This window comes from Phymastichus coffea, unplaced genomic scaffold, assembly GCF_024137745.1.
Source record: "Phymastichus coffea isolate CEN01 unplaced genomic scaffold, Cenicafe_Pcof_1.1 PCOF00028, whole genome shotgun sequence".
NCBI lineage: Eukaryota > Metazoa > Arthropoda > Insecta > Hymenoptera > Eulophidae > Phymastichus > Phymastichus coffea.
This window is the reverse complement of record NW_026706839.1, coordinates 2,828,710-2,850,722: the sequence shown is the minus strand read 5'-3', so window position 1 is coordinate 2,850,722 and position 22,013 is coordinate 2,828,710. Positions and strand designations below refer to the sequence as shown.

Sequence of the window (22,013 nt, the reverse complement as noted above, 5' to 3'; positions counted from 1 at the left end):
GTTGAAAAACATATTTTTCTTTTTACGCCGCAGAGAACAAAGGAGAAAGCGCTCATCGAACAGTAAAAATGTTATGCACTCTTACAGCACTCCTTATGCGAGGCAAGTGCTGTAAAAAAGCAATCGATTTAGGTAAAACAGCTGTTCTATAATGAAACGCACTTAGCGAGCTTTGAAGAGTCAGATGGTTACCGCGAGTACATACATATGTCGTTCGATACGGCCATCAGTTTCAATCCCCGTGAGCTTTTTCCCTCTTTGCCACGTATAAAGGAATGATGTATGCCCCATTGTAAGAAGCTCGCAATGGGTGAGTGGCGTTTACTACCGGCTAAGTAATTTTTCGGTATTTTACATAATAACGAAAGACTCTTCGCTCTTGCGGTGCGTGAGACTTTTAAATGTTTTAAAGCTCATTGAACTTGATGTTTTATCTTGCAACAAATGCTATACTCGTGTGAAGATATCGATAACGAATAAATAAGTGTTGCGATAAGGAATTGTTCAATGTGAACGAAGTAGATAAGGTATTGGCGTGGTTAGACAACCAACTTAAACATAATCCGCTTGTTTACAAACTTTGCAAAGTTCTTCTGAATCGTTAATCTTGGAAGACTCTCTACATCTCTACGAGTAGATCTCTCGTTCTTGCAAAAGAAGAGCTCTGGACATCTTTTTTAACAGCATTCTATCGATAGGAAAGCGTGGCAGATAGTTAAAAACGAGAAGCGCGAAACTATCAAGATACCTGACGTTTTTAACGATGTCGTAATAACTTCCTGGTCCAAGTCGGAAACTAGTAATGGACCATCGGCTGCGTTTCGCGCTCATAAAACGCGCGATGCGCTGCTGCATCGTTGCTCGTATAGTCGCTCTCTTCAAAAGTACGCAACTTTGCCGCTCGTCTTTTTTTTTTCTTCGCCTCCAGCCTTGCAATGAGGCATCATTACATGTAGAGCGAACGAGTATATACCTCCGAGCTGAAAGATACGCAGATGTATAAGTCTCACGTGTATCGATGTACATTGCCAACGTTACTCAGAGAACGTTGTGTCATTTCGTGTAATTGTCAAAGATCATTTTTTATTGAATAAAATTGATAATTCATTCAAATGCGTGCACAATTTCCTTATGCTGCATAGCTTCCTGAGAAACTGTGTAAAGCTGTAGAATTATTATTTTTTTGAGTAATTGAGTAATTAAGTACCTAACAATACCTCGCTATATACTCAGTCACAACGCGCTGAATAATGAAAAAATTCTATCATGTTAAATTCAACATTCATATTTCCACCATTTGTCTGAGAGCATACATATGGTGATGTGCTTAATACTCTATAACCAAGTTTTGAGTAATAAGTATATACTTAGTTATTTAATGCCGCCTCTCTGTTAACCTCGGAGGGTGTATATAGGAAGATGTTTGCGCATGCATTGCAGAGTGTAGTTATCTTTTTCCGCCGTATACGCAACGATTAATTGTAATGATAACAAATGAAGTAGTCAAAGAGATAACTAAATATTCGTACAAAGAGAGCGATGAATTAACGTACCGCGTGCGATATGCTTAATAAAAAGCTTGGTGCAGATGAAACTCCGTTGTTGACTCGCAGCGGGTGCTAGTAATAGAGTGGATTACAGAAATTAGTCAAACTGACGATATACGAGCTCGCGCGATGGAAGAGCGTGTTATCCATTTTTTAATGGCGCTCACACCTTCATCGCGGGTGCACGTGCAGTTCGGCATACGTATACGGACGTCCATATATCACATATGATTTCTTGCCGAGAGTGCGCGTTTAATGAGCCCGACAAAAATGCCGTTTCCGCTGCTTTACGATGTGCGTGACGTTATTGAAATCCGAATTGGCGGGTAATAACACACAATTCCATACGCTCATCGCCGCTCCGAGTTACTATTTCATATCTGCGGTTGTATAGTGCGCCAGCGGCAACTCAACCGTCAAGCTCGTAAATAAAATGGGAGCTCGATGGCTAGTGATCGAGTATCATATCTACAAGTGGCGAAGTGGCTTTTTATCGAACACCCAACCGCGAAAATAAATAAAATCCATTGACGTCGCAAAGGCTCGCTTTTTGTTTTAAATGGCAACTGTGTTACGTCGTTTACGCGTCTACTCCGTTCGTTGCATACCTAATATCTCAATTCTCGTTCGATTACCGCGGCAAGAGCGAGAGTCAAGTTCCCGTGACGCGGCTGCTATAAGAATGTATCGAATAAGCAGGAGAGTAGGGCGACACAGGTATACGCGATGCGTGCCTGCACGCACGCATAACTGCAATGCTGCTCTAGCGAAAGCACTTGCTGGCCGCAAAGCTCGTGGCGATTCGTACACGGCGAGTCGTCGCTGCAGGTAATAAGATGTCATTAGTTTGCGCGAGAGCTACCGACTTTTGCCGGCACACAAAGATGCCATCAGCGGGTCTCTTTCTTTGCTTTATCCCTCTGTCTTGCTTTCATTCCCTCGTAGGTCTGTGCGAGAGAGGATAATTCCACGTTTTGTCGGCTTCGGTGCGAGCTCAGCGCCGATGAGCGGTGATTTTCTAGTTGCAGCCGCGCAAGTGAAAGAAACCGAAACCTTTTAATTTTCGAGTATTAAGAGCCTTATCTCTCGGACCACTCGTCTCGCCTCGCTTCGCACGCTATTTATTGAAAATGTGCTATTGTTTTGAAGGGCGCTCGCGCGTTTTCAATCGTTGGCGATTACTTCTGCTTTTTTTCCTTCTTCTTTAACGGAAACGTTTGTATGCGCCGACTCACTGCCTATTTTTGTGGTAGTTGGTAATTTTATCTTTTATGAGCTCTTTTATTACGCTATTTCAAGACTTTTCGGATGTGTTGTTCGTCGAGTTCGTCTTTTCTAAAACAATTGGCTTTGGAATGCTCATGTGTGGAACGTTTCTCCGCGGCTGATCTCTATAATTAGCAAAACATTAGTATATACTATCATCTGCCAGTTGTAATATTGCTTTCTGCCTTCAACTGAGATTTGCTGAGCTGCATACCTATATACACTCATTGCGGATAGAGAAGCCTAAGAGCAACGTACGTCTTTGCGGCTATGCAGCTTAAAGTGCAAAGCCGTCCTGAAGTTCTGAAGTATCAAGCGCGAAAAATCGCACATCTACAGAAAAGCTCCGCAGCGTATAATCTGAAAATCTCTGGCCAGAAAGAAGCTCAGCCGTATGAATCGGTCGGCATAAAAGCCGACAATCATCGTTCGCGATTTCACATTTCCGTGAATTCAAAGGATCCTCCCTGCGCGCCGCCTCAGTCAAAACGAAGAAGATGAACAAAAAACAAGAAGCTTTGGTAATTGGCGATGTTCGAGAGCCGCATGCACGCGTCGATAAGAAAGTTGGCGGGCGTTCGAAGCGAGATTCATACTCCATGCACGCGAAATAGAAGAGGAAGAGAAGGAGGAGGAGGAGGAGGAGGAGGAGGAGGAGGAGGAGGAGGAGGAAGAAAAGGCGCGGGCAGTTATACGTGCGCCGCATGCCGGTCGATGCCGATGAAGGAGCGGGCGCGAGGTTTTTAGCCACGCCCAGCGTAGACAGCCGCAAGCCAGCAATTAAGATTTGATCGGCAAAAATGGTCGGAGCAAAATGGCGCCCTGCCGCGGCAGCGCTCGGCCACTTGAATGCGTAATGTCATGCGAAGCTCAAAAGGAACCGGTAACCATCGCCGTACGTGCGTGCGTGCCGTCGAACCCGCGAAAGCCTCGGTCGCCGTCTTGCAACGATTATCATCACCGCCGCCACAGCTGCCTGCTTTTTATGCCCTTTTGCCAGCGTTTCATTTACATATAAGTGCGAGCAGCCCGGAGAGCCAGAGAGGCTTAAATATCTCATGGCTTTTAACATTTTTTTCCCTCTGCGTTTGTTTTCCTTCTCTTTTTGCCGATGTGTTGAAGAAAAGAAAGCGATGCAAGTGATTATTACCAGGCTCATGGATGCTCGATTTTTTTTTCTTTTTGTTTTGCTTGTTTTTTTTTTTTACCTTTTCAAAGCTCGGTGTACCCGAAAAGCGATAAAAAAAATTGTGGCTATTCGAGCGAGGCTGCTTATTAAACGTGTTGGATGCTCGACGGATACGTTCAGAAGGAGACAATTAAAATTGATATCACATCATCTCGACGGAATGCGGCTCGTAAGAGCTCGTGGTTAGCGCCATTGCCGCTTTTATCACAGCACGTTAGACTGATCGCCGGATGCATAGATTTTAAAATCAAATGGGATAGAGAGATCTGACGTTTCGAGCCACATACCGATTACGGTTTCTCAAAAAATAAACGCGAGGTGAGCGAGCTTTGGGTGAGCACTTACCGTTACGATCATTTACAATATTTGAATGCACAAGATCTGTTCGGTCATATTTGTCCGTTCATTCGTAGTACTGCATTGGTGAACCAGTGGGCGCCTTGCCGTATGCAACCGCACAAGCGCCGAAGTGTAAATGACACCCCGCAAATCGGGCACCTCTCGAGAACGGAGAATAGGACACGAATGATCATCGGATCGCAATTGTTTGGGCGTGCATTCGCTTAGCGATCGCGCTCGTCTTTGGCGAGTTGACTTTCCGGCGCAGATATTCCCGCGGCAGCAGTATTAGCATCCCTGGAATTACAATTCGACTCAGACACTCGCCAATCATCGATCGCAAAACAAAGCAGAAGAATCTGCGCGCATCGCATGCGCATCTGCTCCCTCATTACGCTAATGCACCACTCCCAATCCACGCACATACACACCCCTTTGAGGTTTAAGAACCGGCAATCATATCGAACAGCGCAACTTTCCTCGCGGTAGCGTTGCTCTGTTTATCGATGGAGCACTTATTTTTAGCGCGAACGCGACCGAAGTTGCGGCGTGGTCGCTCATCGGTAGGCCGAGTATTTGTTAGGAGGTAACGGAGCTGTTATTGCGATTGCCGGTAATAGCGGGGCTGCTAGCGCAGTCGATTGACGCTAATGCCGTCACAACTGTTGTCGTACATCGTCACGGCGAGATTGCACACCGCTGAAACTAAACTTAAACATTCAGTCGTAACTCCTTCGATAATAGGTTGCTGCGCGCGTTTTGATTGCCGATCGCGTGCGCGCACAGCGAATCACGCTAGCGTTACGAAAGTTTTTGCCGAAAACAAATAGGCGAACTGTACGTGTGATTTGCGGCAACTTTTTTCGACATGCCAGAGAATAATGAGGGCCAAGCGCAGCGTATACTGATTGAAGAAATGTTAGGGTTCGAGGTAAAAGAAAACTACCCGGTGTCGCCTGGTATATTATTCATTATTCAACGCGTGAAATCGGCATAAAGTAGCGACTTCCGTGGGCTTGGCACTCGCTGCTCTCCCATATTACGAGAAAAAAAAGGAAGAGGAAGTTCTTGAAGGATGCGCAGATGAAGGAAATGGCGCTGAGGCACGCGAAAGACGTTGGCTGCGGATAACGAAACAATTTCGCGAAAGATGTGCCGAGCTGTAAAAACAGTTGTATCTATCGTCGTCGACAAGCTATCTGACTGTATGCTTGAACAATTGAAAAGTGCGAGTCGTGGAGAAGAAAACGAATATGCAAATGGAAACACTTACATTCGAAGCTCAAACCGAGCAGCTCGTAAAAGCCGAAGCTAGCTGATTCGTGTAAACGTTAAACGGGCGAATCGAAAGAGAGAAAGAGAGCTTTAAAAACGTTTGCGTTTTAATTAGCGCGGCTGTAAAATCGGCAGCAAAATGACCGTTCCGAAACTTTCACATGGACGCTGCAGCTGAAAAACAATAATAAATTGCCACCGTGAAAGAGCGCCTAGACAAAGAAAACGAGCCGACTAAGTATAACGTTAGCTATGTCGTATAGACGTTCTCCACACCCCCTTAATGCACTTGCGTGAGGAGCGGAACTGCTCTCTCGTTTTCTGCATGTACGCTGCGATGCGCGGCAGCTGATGCTTGTTCACGACTGTCCGTAATCGAGATTTAGCACACTTCGGCCTGAGAATTGGCGTGCTTGCTCTGACTTTGGATAACATTGCGAGTCATCGAAAACACACTTTCAACAATTTTAAACAACCTATTCTGCCGCGGGAACAAAAGACGACGTACACCTAGACGAAGAAAAAAGAAATTATCTATAAAAAGCACACTTCGTGCAAATTCAAAGCTGACGACAGGGTAAAGGAGCGCGAGACGACGACGAAAAAGCAGCCTTGTAGAAAAAACAAAAAAAAACAGTTTCCATGCATGTGCAGGCGGCCAATGGGATCCTTACATATACACTTATGCAAATGCTATGTACGCGCCGATCCAAAACAAAAGAGTCGAACGGAGAGCGGGGCGCGACGCGGAAAAAAAAGACAAAAAAAAAGCGCTTACGCATATAATATGCGAGGTGGATTGCCGTCGCCGTCGCCGCGCCGCGATTGTTAAGTTTATGGAAGGCAGCAGCGCCGTTATGGCGTTCGCGCGCGCTGCTTAACATTATCTCCGTGCGCCGATCGAATATATCGCGTTTTAACGACGAGTCGCGCTCCAAGCAGCGCAGACGGCGCGCGCAATGATATTTCTTCATTTCGGCTCGGTCTGGTTTTCGCGGCGCAAGTATCTTGCGCTGGCCGGCTTTTTAGCGCTGACTTTCACGTGCATGGAAGCTACGGCCGAGCGCAATCATGTCTTTAAGAATATGGCATAATTACGGCGTCTGGCTCGCCATTCGATGAGCCTCACTCTCCTCTTTTTCTTTCATTGCACGAGTCGGCTGGCGGCGCGATGTACTGGAATTTCAATTTGCCACGGGTAAAAACTAAAGCTTGGCCATTTTTTCGTAGCAAAACTTTCAATGACATCTCTACCGTTGCAAGAATCAGTTGCAAAAAAAATGACATCAGCAGTATCGATCGAAGCACCAGTTGAATAAAAATCGGGTAGCCATCGCGTTCATCGTAAAAGGCTTATAGAACGGGGGGAGAGGGGGGAGGGGGGCAAAAAGGGTGCACATCCGCGAGGCAGCAACAGCAGCAGCTCAACGACGCGACGGTGCGGAGGCACTTATCATTAGGCTGCATCTTCCAACAGCAGCACTAGCCGGGTAATTGTTTCCTCCCGGTTTATAGTTTTATTCCAAAGCCTCCCGATGATATCTCTCGCTCTCTCTCTCTCTCTCTTTCTGCCTCGCTTCTGTTTTTCTTTTCTCGTTTGCTTGTATAATGCCACGGATCCGGATCGCTTTATACTCCCTACTGGCAACTATACCGAGAAATGATTCAGGTTCTCCTGGTTTTTCCACAGCCGTGTACTTCTTTGTACAGACTGCTGCTCGCTTGGGTGTTGTTCATAAATATATAAAAGCTATAAAGGTATAAGAAAGTGATTTATGACTACGGATCAGTGCGGTTCGGCAAAAAGTTATGTTTCGCTCGTCACTTGATAAAATGGTCTGATTTTGATATTAAGGAAAGTTCTTATGTACGGAACTATCAATATAGAGCGAGTTTGTAGAAGGAAAGCTCATAAAAATTGTGATTACTTTGTATAAGCTAATTAGTTTGACAAAGTTGATTATTTACTTTGAATAAGGTATTTAACTGTAGATAAGTATTGGGCTATTATTTCATATTCAGCATTACTTGTCAATATCAAAGCACTTTCTACTTGAGCGAACACTCAAGCGTAAAAAATTTCTTTTTACAAAGTATACGCTGTGAATCACTTATCTACTCAATTAGTGCGTCAAATACTTGCGGACTTATCATTTCGAATAAAAAGTGAACGGTAGGAAATCGAGAAGTTTTCCCTATAAATACTGTTGTAATTCACTTTAGCGAGTAGTAAGTATTGAATCGTTCAGCATGAAGTTCACCTTGCTGGAAGTTCTCTGTCTACTTTATTATTCGGCAACCGCCCAACTAATTTCCAACCATCGTAAGTATATAAATTGCACACATTTTTAAATTGTCACGAGTGATTCAATATGCCAACCACAGATTATTAAGAGAAAACAAAAACATTATTATATGAGAATTGAAAAATCTATCTTTACTTTATAGGAACATGTGGAACTAATGAGAAATGTCACACATTTCCTCTGTGCCCTCATGTATACTCGAAAGTAGAAAGTAAGCTTATGGAGATTCGTTCAAGCAATTACAATGAAGAGGAACAACTAAATGATGTATACGAATATATCGAACAAGTATCTTGCGGCTATGACGAAAAGAATAAAAATATTCTTTACGTATGTTGCCCCAATGTAGAGATAGAGAATAATCAATTGGACAAGCTCAAGTCATTTTATGCTCAATAAAGATACACGTGAATAAAATTTTCACGAAAATATATTTTTGATGTGGCATATTCCGTTTTGTTATTTTGAATAAAAGAAATGTTGGTAGTAGCGCAGTCATGAATTGCATAATCCGCCGATTCGCATTTCAAAACCATCAATATCATATACCTCAAATTAACTCAGCATATTCACGAAAGCACAACCCTTAGCACGAGAATAGACTCGTCGCATGCGATCCATATCGCAGTCATAGCTCGTCACGCAATTACATATCAGAGCCGCAGCACATTCCTCTTGGTCAGCTATTATAAAAATGTTTGCGAGGTAAAAGTCGCATTTAAGAGAGGGCGGAGGGGGTAGGAGGAGAGCTGCGCGGCCAAAATGAATGTGCAGCAATAGCCGGGAGGCCTCAACTGCCCGAAATCAGTGCAGCGCAGACGCGGATACCCACACGCATACAGGTAAGAAAAAATTTTTGGACGATATGGAAAGCAGGGTAATAACATAGCTCCTTGAAGCTTTCTTTCGAGAGGGAGAAAGAAGGAGCGTGGAAGGGCCTCTATGGGCGGCGCTGAACAGTTTCGCGCCTATCGTTTAGCCTGGATCTGAGATTGCGGCTAACGCCCCTTGGCGATATCGTCGTTGCGCAGCTCTTTTAACCCCCTAAGCTCCTTCTTTCTGTCTTTTTTTCCTTCTTTTTTATTGACTCCCTTCTACTTCTTCTTCTTGTTCTTCTTGGCCAGCGCTTGGCTGCATGCTGTGCGGTTATTGTTTTCTGCTTTCTATTTTTTTTACGTCTGAAATTGAGGGGTTGTTTGCATACTCGTTTTCTGCCCCTCTGTAGACCGAAACGCGCGGCGTGGTAAGTTTTATTTGTGGCTTAATAGGCCTCCGCTATAAAGCTATACTCTAACGCGTAAACATTACTTTATCAGACAAAGTTTTTTCATGCTTCGTGCGTGTGGTCGAGAAGTCTTTTGTTTACGTCTGCGAACAGTTTTAGTATCAGGTCTATGATATAAGGAATTGGTATTCAGCTTAGTCAAGAAAAACAAAATACAAGCTCTTGGATTTTTAAAATCAATGTATGTTACTACACAAGTGAACAAAATAAATAATCAAAAGTACAATATAAATCACCGATAGTGAAATTGAACAATGAATCAATGTGAACAAAATAGAGGTTATAGTAAAAACAAAATACGGGAATAAATAAGAGAGCGTGAGCCGGTGATTCGTCCGGGTCCTTATGCACCACGCTGCTCTTGCTTCGTACAGGGAGTGCAATAAAAGCCAGTAGGTGTAGAAAAAGTGAGCTGTAGCTCTCCAGCGCTTCAACTACGTTTTACAGTCGCTGAGTGTACACCTCATTGTAGTTTTTCCAACATAAACTGTTGAAACAGTAGGTCTGGTATCGTGTTATAAAACTGCATTGCTAATAACTTGTGGTGGTTGTTAAGCTAGAAAGTTACAATTTCTATTACCATTAATTGACAAAAAAATTTAGAGCCCCATCTATGATTGAATGATACACGATTGCGAAGCAAGAATATAATTTCACAATGCATCAATACCTCGTCTTCCCAATTTACACGGCCCGCGACAAAATTACAACTCGGCAGCAGCGCACAAGGGAAAATTCGTCGAAAAGTATAAGAATAAAAGTTGGCGAGACAATGCAAGAGAACTCGGTCCCGGACATTGTTATAAAAGCGCGCGTGGCGCATGTATGTGCGAGTCGGGGGTGTGTCTCAGTGGGCGTGAGAGTCCGCGCGTGCTCTCTCTCTCTCTCTCTCTCTCTCTCTCTCTCTCTCTCTCTCTCTCTCTCTCTCTCTCTCTCTCTCTCTCTCTCTCTCTCTCTCTCTCTCTCTCTCTCTCTCTCTCTCTCTCTCTCTCTCTCTCTCGCCAGCTGCACGACGGGCGCGTGCCATAGCGCGTCCAAAAAATCGGGCACAGCTACCAGTACAATTGGCGCGCAAGGAGACCAAATGTGGGGCGTCAACCTTTACTTGCACAATAACAACAATGATGCCGGAGGGCACAAACCTTTCAAGTTTCGACATGCGACGGTTACTCCACGCACGACTTTTTGATCGCGCGAGCTTAACGTCGTGATAATTGATGGGTTGTACTCGCTCGCATTTGCCTGCACGTATACGTACGGCGCTTTAGATTTTCTGCATGACAATTGATTGTTTTTAATATGTGAGTGCTTGTGGAAATGAATTGCAAAAGAAAAAAATATTTAGCCGGTTTGCTTCTGTAGTATTTATACATTCGTTACAATACGCGCAAACGTATAGTCGAACGCATGATGCAACGTTCAGCTGTTGGTGTTTAATGAGGCATTCAATCGACCGGAAACGTACATCTCTGCAACTTAGGCAATCGGATCCATCTCACCTATCTTTTACGGCTTTATTTTTCATTTCCAAAGTTATCGTTTCCTGTCACTCGAGGCGCCTGCATCTCCACCCATAATACTGCACCTTTTAACGATCTACGTCGTTGCTTTTTGCGCATTATAAGTCGTGCCGTCGTCTAACGAGTCGAATATAAATGTCACCGCAAAGACTGCCCCTTTGGCTGGTTCTTTAAGGGCCAGTGGGTGGAGTGCGAAGGACTTTACCATGTTTTGTGGGCTACGGTCGACTGCATTTTTCGGAAATATCACTGGCGTTAAATGCTCGTTAGTCATGGATCTTCTAGGCCATTGTACTATTCAATTTCCCTGCTTGTATTTTATTTACAGTTATTTTTTTGTTTGTACTTGGTTTTCTGTCTGTGCTTTTGTGTCGATATTTATTTACAGCTGTTACAAAAGAACGTTCGCATGCATTTTTCGTGAACGAGGTTCCGCGTTGATATAGAAAAATCGCGGACGTGAGGTCAACTATGAGCATACTTACATTGATCGGTATGTAAATAGTAAGCAGAAGTAGAGCAATTTGCATAATTCAAGGAATCGACAAGACAATAATTTCCAGCCAATTGCACTGATCGTTAATAAAATGCAGTTGATTCAGATAACGATTCGGTGCACGGCAGATACATCCAAAGGTCCGATCGCCGAAATCAAAGGCGCACTTCCTCAAACGAATTAGGCATGTACACAGCTGCGAACGTGTTATTTCTGTCGATTGTCTCGATACAAGCCACTTATATCGCTCGTGGCGCAAATCAAATGGTTGCCATACGTATAGCCCTGGAGCTTCGAAATCCTAATGCACAGACGAAAGAGATAGAACGCGCTGCGTAATGACTACAATCATCGGCATCGCCGATACAATGCTATCCCGCTCTGGCATCGCGTGGATGCGTTTTCTTCGCCATGATTACACGCAGATGCGTAAGCAGCTAATCATAGAAATTCGCGTCCGCGTAGCTGGCTCTTTTGTTTTTCTTCTCTCTCTCTCTCTCTCTCTCTCTCTCTCTCTCTCTCTCTCTCTCTCTCTCTCTCTCTCTCCTTTTTTTCGCGGACCCGCGCTTATATACATATAGAACTCCCAAAAAATAGAGCGCGCTCGTTATGTGCCAAATGACAGAAAATTACAGTGTCGCGCACGCAGATCTATCGGCTATATCGCCTTCCGTTCGATACTGCCGCCACTCTCTCCACCGGAATCACGGGCTTTTTAAAATGGGCTACTTTTCGAAACTGTATTCACGCCCACAACAGACTCGCGTAGACGAGGTATTAACGGGTTTCACCAGACGTGTGTCTACGTCGGTTTTCGCTTTAGAATGGCCCCTTCCGAAAAGTTTTTCGATTTAATGAGCGAGCATTTCGCCGCGGCTTTCTAGGCCACGCAGCTGCTGTCATTACGTTTATTTGAGTGTGCGCGCGCGGACACTTAATTTCGATGCTGTTCGAACTAGCCGTTATTACTGCGGTATTTGGCTACTCGAATTGTTTTAGTTCGATCTGCGCCTATTTTTTCGAAAATATCAATTTTCTGGTTTGTTCCGAATTTTTATAGATCTTGGATTTTTTATTTGTATATTTAAAGGCAAATAAATATCAAGTATTGACAAATTATTTTTTTATTTCAATTACATTTGCTTTTTCGTTACTTAATAAACATTGTCTGGCGTTTTTAAGACAAACATGGTAAAGAGATAGCACATGACTGTTGCACACATAGTCGTATTATGAAAGAATTGGGTTTAGGTATTTTACCATGTCATGCGTCGACGGATATTATCTATTTAATCAAATTTAAAGTTTACTATTTCCGAAACAAGTTTCAACCAGATTTCAATGGAAATATTTTTGGAACAAGTTGCGTCATGTAGCCTAATACTGTAAAATTCATTAAAATAATAAAAAGTTTTTTTTAATGCAATGAATTTACTGTTATTGATACAAGAAATACGATCCATATGACATATTACGAACATTCTCGTAGGTATTCATAATTAGTTTTCAGATACGAGTACATTTATTTATTAACGTGTACATTTATTTTAAATAAATGTACACGCTAATATAAGCATTGATATTGACAATATATTACATTATTAACGATGACGATCTTAGTCATGAAACGTTTATAACTGTGATCAAAAATATCATTAGTCGTTTGATAAGATCGATATTTAAGCAATTTTGACACGTGCAAGAAGATGTCGTCAATTGAAGGTCGAACGATGTTTAAAATGATGACCATGATTAAGCACCCATCAGTTATATCGAGATGATTGTTTACGCCTCAAGCGATACTCACCGTGAATTTCATTAGTTTTATATATAAGTTTATTATCGTTGTTTTTCGAGTATAAATTGCAACACCTCCGCTTATTTTGCACTTTTTTACCATCAATTTACTTTTATTTTTATTTTTGTTACTTGACAGGAACTTATGAGATATACATAAAGTTAATTAATGCACATTATTGACTAGGAAAACGTATAAACATTCATCTAATAAGTGCATAAATATATTGTAAGTTTATTTACACTATCACAGTACAACAGAGGTCACAGTACAACAATACACATTCCATTCCACGCCAAGTTAACATTTACAAGGCGTATCGTTCACTTTAGGAGATTTCCGTGATCTCGATTTTCTATGCAAATCATCCTGAATCTCATGGAATTTCTTTCCCTTTGTTTCTAACAGCCAGACTATGGCATAGGGGATCCCCAGCGCAGATAAGAAAGCGTGCGTCCAGAATGCATACGCTTCACCTGCATAATCAACCATAGGTTGATAAGACTTAGTAACGACGAATCCAATAATCGATTGCATCAAAACTACCCCACACACAGCTATGCTCTTTATGTTCTGCGAGAACATTTCACTGAACAGAGTGCCAGGAATTATTTCAAATCCGATCGCATACGCAATCAAGTAGCAAACCAGTGACGACAATGCCAGCCATTGTAAGACGTCGGCGTCAAAGTTTAGCTTCAATAAATAAAAATGTAATCCTAATGTTGTCAAAGATACCGCAGTCCCAACGCTCGACAAAATGACGAGTAACCTGCGACCTAATCGGTCGATCAGACTCATCGCTAACAAGACTGACGCCACTGATATGAGATAACTGTAAATGACGATAACTTTTGGCTGAATTATACTGACTTGGGCACGTTCTAGTATCTTCTGCATATACGATTTAATGGTAAACGAGCCGCAGGCATTAGGTAGTGCGCCAGCAATACCTACGATAATCAGTGATTTCCTAACCGCCGGAGCTTTCAATTTTTTAAGCTTATCACTGATTCCTTCACTCGTCTCAACAAACTTTTCTATGTCGTTCAACTCTTTTTCCACGTCGACTTTGCCACGATAAAATTGAATCGACTTTTTCGCAGCGGTTACATCATTTTTCTTCATTAAATAGTACGGAGTATCCTTCAGCCAGAGAAACATCACAACACCAATTAAAACTGTCAGCAGGTATATCGAACTTGACACTTTGATCTGCAGATATGTTTCGGCAATGACTCCAATTATGGTTCCCGTAGGACTGCCAACAATCGAGAGAACAACCAATGCGCCGCGTATTTCCGGAGCGGCAACTTCACCGAGATATATCGAGAAACAACACGTTAAAATTCCATAAGCAATCCCACCTATCATTCGTGATATGAATAACCAAACAATGGTGTTTGCCACTAGAAGACACGTCCAGGAGATAGCCATTAACAAATAAGTGAATATTATTGTTTTCCTACTTCCAATGTATTCCATGACGACGCATCCAAAAATCGAACCAAATGCTGCTGCTATCGACGTGATCGAAATCATCCATGAGATGTCAGACTCTGTTGCCGGTATCGATGAGGTTTCTAATGTGAGACAAGCGAAGTTGGGCGACGCCCAGCCGACGTAAATGCCAAGTTGCACTTTCAACATGAGCACTGCAATATCATTAAACAATGTTTGTAGTGCAATGTTTTGGTGGCAAGACACGACGCACACGCATAAAAAGCATAGTGTAATACCTGCTAAAGCTGCGATCCATTGAACGTGATTGGTACATTTCATCAGGCTCGCTGCTGATGCTTTGAATGGACTCTTGTCAGTTTGTTTCATCGTGACGTTTATAGTGTGTTTGTAAGCAAGAGAAACTGGCGACTGACTCTTTTCCCTGACTTTCCAGATGCCGCAATGAAAGTCGTCGATCGAGCAGTTATTTATAACTACAAATAAAAGTTTTATTGGTTTTTTGATAAGATTGTGAAGACTCATGCATGTGTGTATTTAGCATTGGAAGGGAGAATTTCCCAAAGAAATGCGTTATCCATAATCGGAATATCGAACAAATTTGAAAAATAATCTTCGTCATTAGTTACCGCGCACATATATCGCAATTTTTTATACGTATAAGATTATCTGGACATTCACCTATTTGGTTTGTTATGCCTCACGAAATATGTTTTTCGTCGTCACTGTCGCAAAATCAATGCGAGTGTCATGTCATGCAAGTTGTGAAGTTCCACATTAAATGGGCAATAAAGCTATATTCCAGATTATCAACTGATTTTATATCGTATCTTCCAAAATTTCCGGTGATTTGCTACGTTTCCGATAAAGCAACACATTCCTATACACGTTTGACTTGTGTTGTGTCTCGATCAAAGTGATAAAGTGTCTCTTTCGATTCAGCTTAATGTGACTTCATACGTTAACGTGTTAATGAAAATGATTCGAGGATTGCAATGCATTTGACGTAGCCTAAGTTGTATTAAGGAAAAAAATCTGTTTTTAACATAATGTTATCGCGGAACAGTGCATCGAACTGTGCCCGGCTCGAAATGTGAAGCAGGTAATGTGAAACCAAGCAAACGATGCAATCCGGCTGTACATACAAGAAATACTTCTGATCCTGTCTAAATAGACTTCTCGTTCGAATCAGTAACCTTTTGAAAGAGATCCAGCTACTTGTCCAAAACGAGCACCGCAGAAAATTGCGAGCGTTTCCGGCAAATAATTGCCGAGGCCAATCGTGCGTCGTACATATACGCAAAAGAAAACGACAATCGGCTCCCTTTGCTCTCTCGCATCCACGCCCATCATTCTCTCTTTCGCTCAGTATATGCGACGATTGTGCCGTGTATACCTTTTGGCCGAGAGACGTAACGCACAGTATAATGCATGCGCTGAGTGGGCGTGCGGAAACGTTGAAAAAGAAGGAGGCGGATCAATTATGCCGCTCTGTCGCTCCCTCGATTTTGCGCGATCGACCCTTTAAAAGTCTTTCCTCAATGGGACACGGACACAGACGTCTTATGGCCTTTTTCTTTTCTTCTTCTGCTCAGTCTTTTTATGGTTTCTCGGCTCGGTTTTCTCGGATCTCTCGATGGCAATGAAGGAAAAAGGGAAGGAAGTGAGGAAGCTGCTCATTCAAAGAGAGAAAAAGAGAGAGAGAGAGAGAGTAAGAGAGGAGAGGTGAGATCTTTCGGATGTGTCAATTCCAAGGAAGAGAGTCTCCTAGTTCAAATACGCCTTTCGATCGGCTCGCTTCGTCTTTTTTTCTGCGAGCCATCTATTTCTTCCTTTCTCATGATAATTCGCAGCGCTCGACTCTTTTTGTACAGTTCTTTTTCTTCGCTTCGAAGTGGAAGCTCTGTTTACTTGTTGCACGGCGCTTATTTTCTAGGCTAAGACGAAGCTTGTCACTAGGGATAATAAATACAAGTATTTATCAAACACTCGCCAAGGCTTTCGAGATTTCTGTTAAAAAATGCTCTTAATGTTCGTTACGTTAAATATACCTTAGGATAGAGGTGATGTTTTTTCCACCCATGTTTCGTTTCATTCAGAGGTAAACGATTTAAAATCTAGAGGGATTCAACATTGACGTAGTCAAAAAAGGTTTAGTTCGGAAAATTTGAAATGCAATCGAGTTACCGTACGGAAAATTTCGAAAAAGAAGTTGACATAGCGCATAAGCTCAGAGGTATTAAGGAACAGCGATGACGAAGTAAAGACTTTTTCTACGAAGAAGTCGTATATAATTAGGTCCTCTCTTTCTCGCAAGTGCACGTGCGAAAGAACAAGATGCTCGTTTGCGACTCGTGTATATATATACTCTATACTGTTTTTCGCATTTCGTTGTACGTACGGAGAGTTTCTGGGAAAGTTTCGTCGTATAAAAAGGCATTAAACGTCGCAAGGCTCGTTACGTTTCTTGTGTCGCTGTACGAGGGAAGACGCGGGTAAGGAGCATTGCTTGGCTACGCTATGGTGTCGCGCCGCGTCCTTGTCACTCTTGGATTGTCATTTTGTTTAAAGCTCGTTACAGCTCGCACTCGTTTCGTCGCGCGCTCGCGTGAGTCACGTTACACTTTGCGTCTCAATCAGGTCGAGATGTACGCGCATAACAGCTTGTCTCCAGTTTGCAAAGCAGCCGACGTCGTTCGTGTACTACGCGACAATAGATACAGCTAAGAACAATTACGTTGTGCACGGAAATTCACAGTGAGTTTTCCGACTAAAGGATTTGGCCCAGTAAATCACGATTTTCGAACAATGCCGCGTTCGGCTTGGTCGCGAGAATTCACGGCATACTCGGAGCTGCCTGAAGAGATGAACAGAGGGAGCTCCCTGTTAATGTTGCGGCTCCGATTACCCGCTACGTAAAATATAAGCATTGGGATAGCAGTCGACAATGTAGGCACTGCGTATATGAAATACTTTCAACAGCCGATTCGTATTGACCAAATGTCGTCGTAAAATTGTAATCATCGCGCCTACAAAAGCGTTTGAAAGTTCGCGTAATATAGTGAAAGATATAAGCTGGACTGTTCAGCAGCTATGAGTTACGCGCCGCTGAGAAAGACGTAATGCTAAAAGTCAAGTACACTCTTGCTCGAGTGTGCAGATATATATATATATATATATATATATATACCGCGGGACGAGATCTCTTGGAGGTTTCCACCATACCGCTCGGCGTGCAATCCTGTAAATCACGAGGTTCTCTACACGGCGCTGAGATAATATTTTCTTAACACCTCGTTGAAGGAGGAGAGAAAGGGTTTGGGATGGTTAACGTACTCTTCCTACGTGTATACGTACGTTTACGCGCGCCGCTGCAAAAGCCCAACGTAAATCCATCCTGATTGCCTCTCTCTCTCTCTCTCTCTCACTCTCTTCCCACCGATCGCCTTCTCACTTGCCTTTTATTTACACTTTTCACCCGACGATTGCTTGTACCGGTAATTTTTCTTGTATTTCTTTTTATCTTGGCAGCTGTTGCAGCCTCGCGCTTATAATTTTACGATCGCCATTGCCGTGATTTCGAATCGAGGATGTAGCTGATTAGTCGCCTTGCAGCAGTGAATTAACTCGCGCGTTCTACTTTTGATTGTGCGACGAAAACGCCCCTGTGCTTTCATTTTTTTTTTTCGAGGAGACAAATGAAAGTTTCTAGCACCGCGTTAAGAAAATTATCCGATAGAGGTGACATCGTTATGTCTATTTTCATGACATTGTAAAACTCGATTTCGCCCGGTAAGTTTTGCAACCGGTTTAGTCAAAACTTATCGTTGAGTCTTCGCGGCAGATTGGACGTACGACGTAACGATTTCATGCATTAGCTGTGAAAAAACAGCTCTTTACTATATTGAGCGTGGCGCGTGTGTAAACAAAAATGACTCGCGCTTATCCTTTATCCACGCCGGACCTTCTCCAAAAACATGTTTTTTTAGTTGTCTCTGCGAGCCAATAAAAAGTAGGAATTACGAGTTAATGAAGAAAAGAGCGGGAAGAGCCAAAAAAAGATTGTACGGTCAGTGAGTCGCTCCTACAGCGTCACTGCCTCTCACCCTGACTGTTGACTTTTTGTGGCTTCTGTCCATTAGGCAGATAAAAATCGCTGGACGCATCGCTTATCTCAGTTCTTTACATCTTGCGCGGCGAATTAGTCCGGTAGTCGTCTGTTCTTCGTCAGATCGAGTCCCTCTCATCTTTCGTCGCGCGCGTAGCTTTCTTTCGTAATCCTGTGCTGTGCTCGTGCATCTGCTCTACTCGGCGTGGTATTATGGGCTCAGCCGCTGACTACCTCGGTGAATTGATCGCGGAGATGTAAATCCATAATTGCTCAATCTGCTCTTCTACGCGTACTCATGCTGACCACATTATTTCTCCTAAGTGCAAGCGAAAATGACCGTTTTCCTTGAGACATACCGTTACGTCGTTGTTACTCGTGGAATGATTGAAAATGACTAGTCAGTGAATGTTTGTTGGATAGAAAAATCAACGATCCTGTATTTTAGTTCAAAACGTCTTCAAATTTCCATTGCGAGCGAGTTCCGTAACAAAATACCAGTTTAAAAAATGCGACAGAGCAGAGTGAAGGGAATAGATGAAACCATGAAGATTTAGTCGGCGTCGCTTCATCCGTCAAGCATCAAAGCTACCGTACAATATTCCAACTCTTGGCGCCAGGCAGACCTACCAGAAGAAAGTGCGAGCGCGCCCACACAGCCGAAAAGCATCGCCGCGACGCGCACGACTTTTAACAATTTTTCATTCACGCTCGAGCTGAAAGCGCAGCTTTGTTCCCTAAAGTCGTGATGATCGCAGGCGTCGACGAGAATTTCAATTTTCCACGGCGATCGTCGCTCTGCTACGAGCGCGCTAGACGAACGTTCGTTGGCCGCTCAGGTAGCGGCGCCAGCAAGCCAACGAAGAATGCCGTAGCTGTCACGTTTACCCGTCGGTAAAGGGATGAGCCTGTATCTGTTGATCTGATAAGGCCCGTACACCTTGCGAATCGTGGCGCGTCTTTCACGGTGACCAGGCGGAAAACTCTCGGAAATTTTTTCGTATCCCGCGTCATCGTTGTTGCTGGAAATTTCTCGAAAAAAATATTTTTATGCCAGCATTCACTGCCTTATATATACACTCGAGGTTTTTTCTTCTTTCCCGGCTTTGTTTCGAAGTAAAAGCCCTCCCTTAATGGAGGCGGTTTTTCAGCTACTACTCTTGAACAGACAGCCGTGATTAATCGACTTTCTCGATTTCGTGTGCTGCCGTAATAGATGTAGAAAAAATCGCCGAGAAAATTGTCTTTGCATCTGTATGATGGATCCCAACGCCAGTTTAATCTATTCTGTGGCGCCAAGATCTCGTATATACGTATGGTTTTTTAATATAAATTATCCTTTTCGATGCGTCCTGGCGCCTTATACCATTTTTCTTTTCCATGCATATCACCGATGGATTGTTCGTTATAAATTACATGGTAGCATTCGTTATGGAGTATAATCAATTCATATACTTATGGAAGGCAATGTTTTATGGACCCTCTAGGTTTCGGTGGAAGTAGTTACGGGATGCTAATCTTTTTACGTGTATTTTTGAGCGACTAATCGACGATGAAGCTGCAGTCTCGGAGGTGCAGACTATATGAATCATATTTTTATGTATGACGAAACATCGATCTTAAATGAAAATGTAGAAATACGATTTGATATTGGATGGGCTCAAACTGTTTTGTATGCTTTGTCATCAGTAACTTGACGGCCAATAATAGACTGGAAATTTGATTAGCAACTCAGACCCCTTTTAAAGGGTCATTGCAGAGCGGATATTATCTCGTAGCTTATTCCATAGCAAGCTTCAAAATTCGAGTACAAATCCGAGACGTGAACAGCTCCGAAGTGTGAGAGAGGAGTTGCCTCTTAGATTTATCTCGGATGCTATTGTTTTTAAATATAAGAAAGATAGCGAGCAGAGATAAAAGGATCGAGGGTCCGTAGGCGCAGTCGGCATTTCTTTTCTTTCCTTACGTTCTCTTCGGCCACGCATACAATAAAGGAATAACGCCCAGTAATGGCTTTTAATTACTTCATAATGAGGTTGCTGGCGCCACCTGTATACGCGTACTTTTTGTTCGCCGCTGCTGCCTCGTCAATTTTTTTGCGCTTCGACATTAGCAGTCACTTTTTCGTGCCTGCCTTAAAAATCGAATAGAGCGAAATGACGAATGAATGCGTATATCGCTTTATGCGAAAGTCTTGAGTGATCGAAATTTTCTATAGCCCCGAAATTCTCCGAAATCTGTTCTTTCAGGAGCTACAGCAAATAAAAAGCAAGCCTGACCGATCGCTCTTCTTCGCGTCATCCGCGAACCAATTCGTCAATGGGACAATTGTAAGAACGAATTTCCGGCAAATGTTTTTTATTACGCAGCGTTGACGAGGTCGAGTCGAGGTCTATCAAGCACCGTGAGCAACTCATTTAGGCTGCGGCGGCACAGGAGAGAGGAAGGAGAAAGGTAAGAAAGCTAAGAAGGGAGTGACTAATGCGTCTGGTGCGGCTACCTGAAGAAGTAGCGTCGTGCCGACCATAGTTCAAAGGGACTCCTTGGCGCCTCTCCTCCTGCATCCACCCTCTCTCTCTCTCTCTCTCCTCTTCCGCGCCACCTTTTCATTTTGTGCTGGCTCGTTTTTTCTCGCGCGTACACGCGTGTGTATATTGGCCCGATAAAAAATGATGATGCGTTCAGTGGATTTTCGGACTGATTGCCTTTTGTGTATAGAAGCTGCAGCAGAGCAGTTGCCTCGTATATGACGGCCAAATGATGCCGTAATGAATTGGCCTGCAGAATCGACGTAATGGACTTTCAGTGCGAAATTAATTGGACAGAGAGAGGGAGAGAGAGAGCGAGTTCACTGCTTTGCTATACTGCCTCATGTGGCTATTGGTAATTCATTGAAAATCATTATTCGATGTATTACTTCGGTAATTTCTTATAACTCGATGAAAAGTGAATTCGCGTCAAAATTTAAAATTCGGTTGATTATATGTACTTCACAGTAAATATGACGACATTAATTTAATGACGACGTAATGAAAGTGCGTATCGCGTACATGTTCGATATTAATTGTTAGTAAAGAAAAGCCATATTTGTTAATTTTATGAATTCAATATCCAAGATGTTCCAATTTTTTTTTAGCTTCGATTCTCGCTTGTCACATCTACACTCTATGTAGATTCGAATCTATTAATGCGCCTTTTCAGTCTGCGTCGGCGCGTTTGTAGCCGCAAACGTGATTACGTACAGATAACACAATGAAAAAAGCCATAGCATTTTCTCCGACGAAAGGCATTCCAATGCCGCATATTGCTTGGTCTAAATGCGGCCTCACTTCGACACGTGTGGAAATGGCGTTAGATCGAACAGTTTGATGAAGATTTTTCACACCTGATAATAATAGCTCAAAGAGCAAGCGGTCAGCTATA

At 43.0% G+C, this 22,013-nt stretch overlaps 1 protein-coding gene across 1 annotated transcript; it reads right to left on the bottom strand.

The window, feature by feature from the left end:
• Positions 1-13,321: 13,321 nt before the first annotated feature.
• LOC131662875 (facilitated trehalose transporter Tret1-like) lies at positions 13,322-15,007 on the bottom strand. Its single transcript, XM_058932846.1, has one exon. It carries the CDS (start codon positions 15,005-15,007, stop codon positions 13,322-13,324), a length of 1,686 nt encoding a protein of 561 aa, XP_058788829.1.
• Between the last annotated feature and the right edge of the window lie 7,006 nt (positions 15,008-22,013).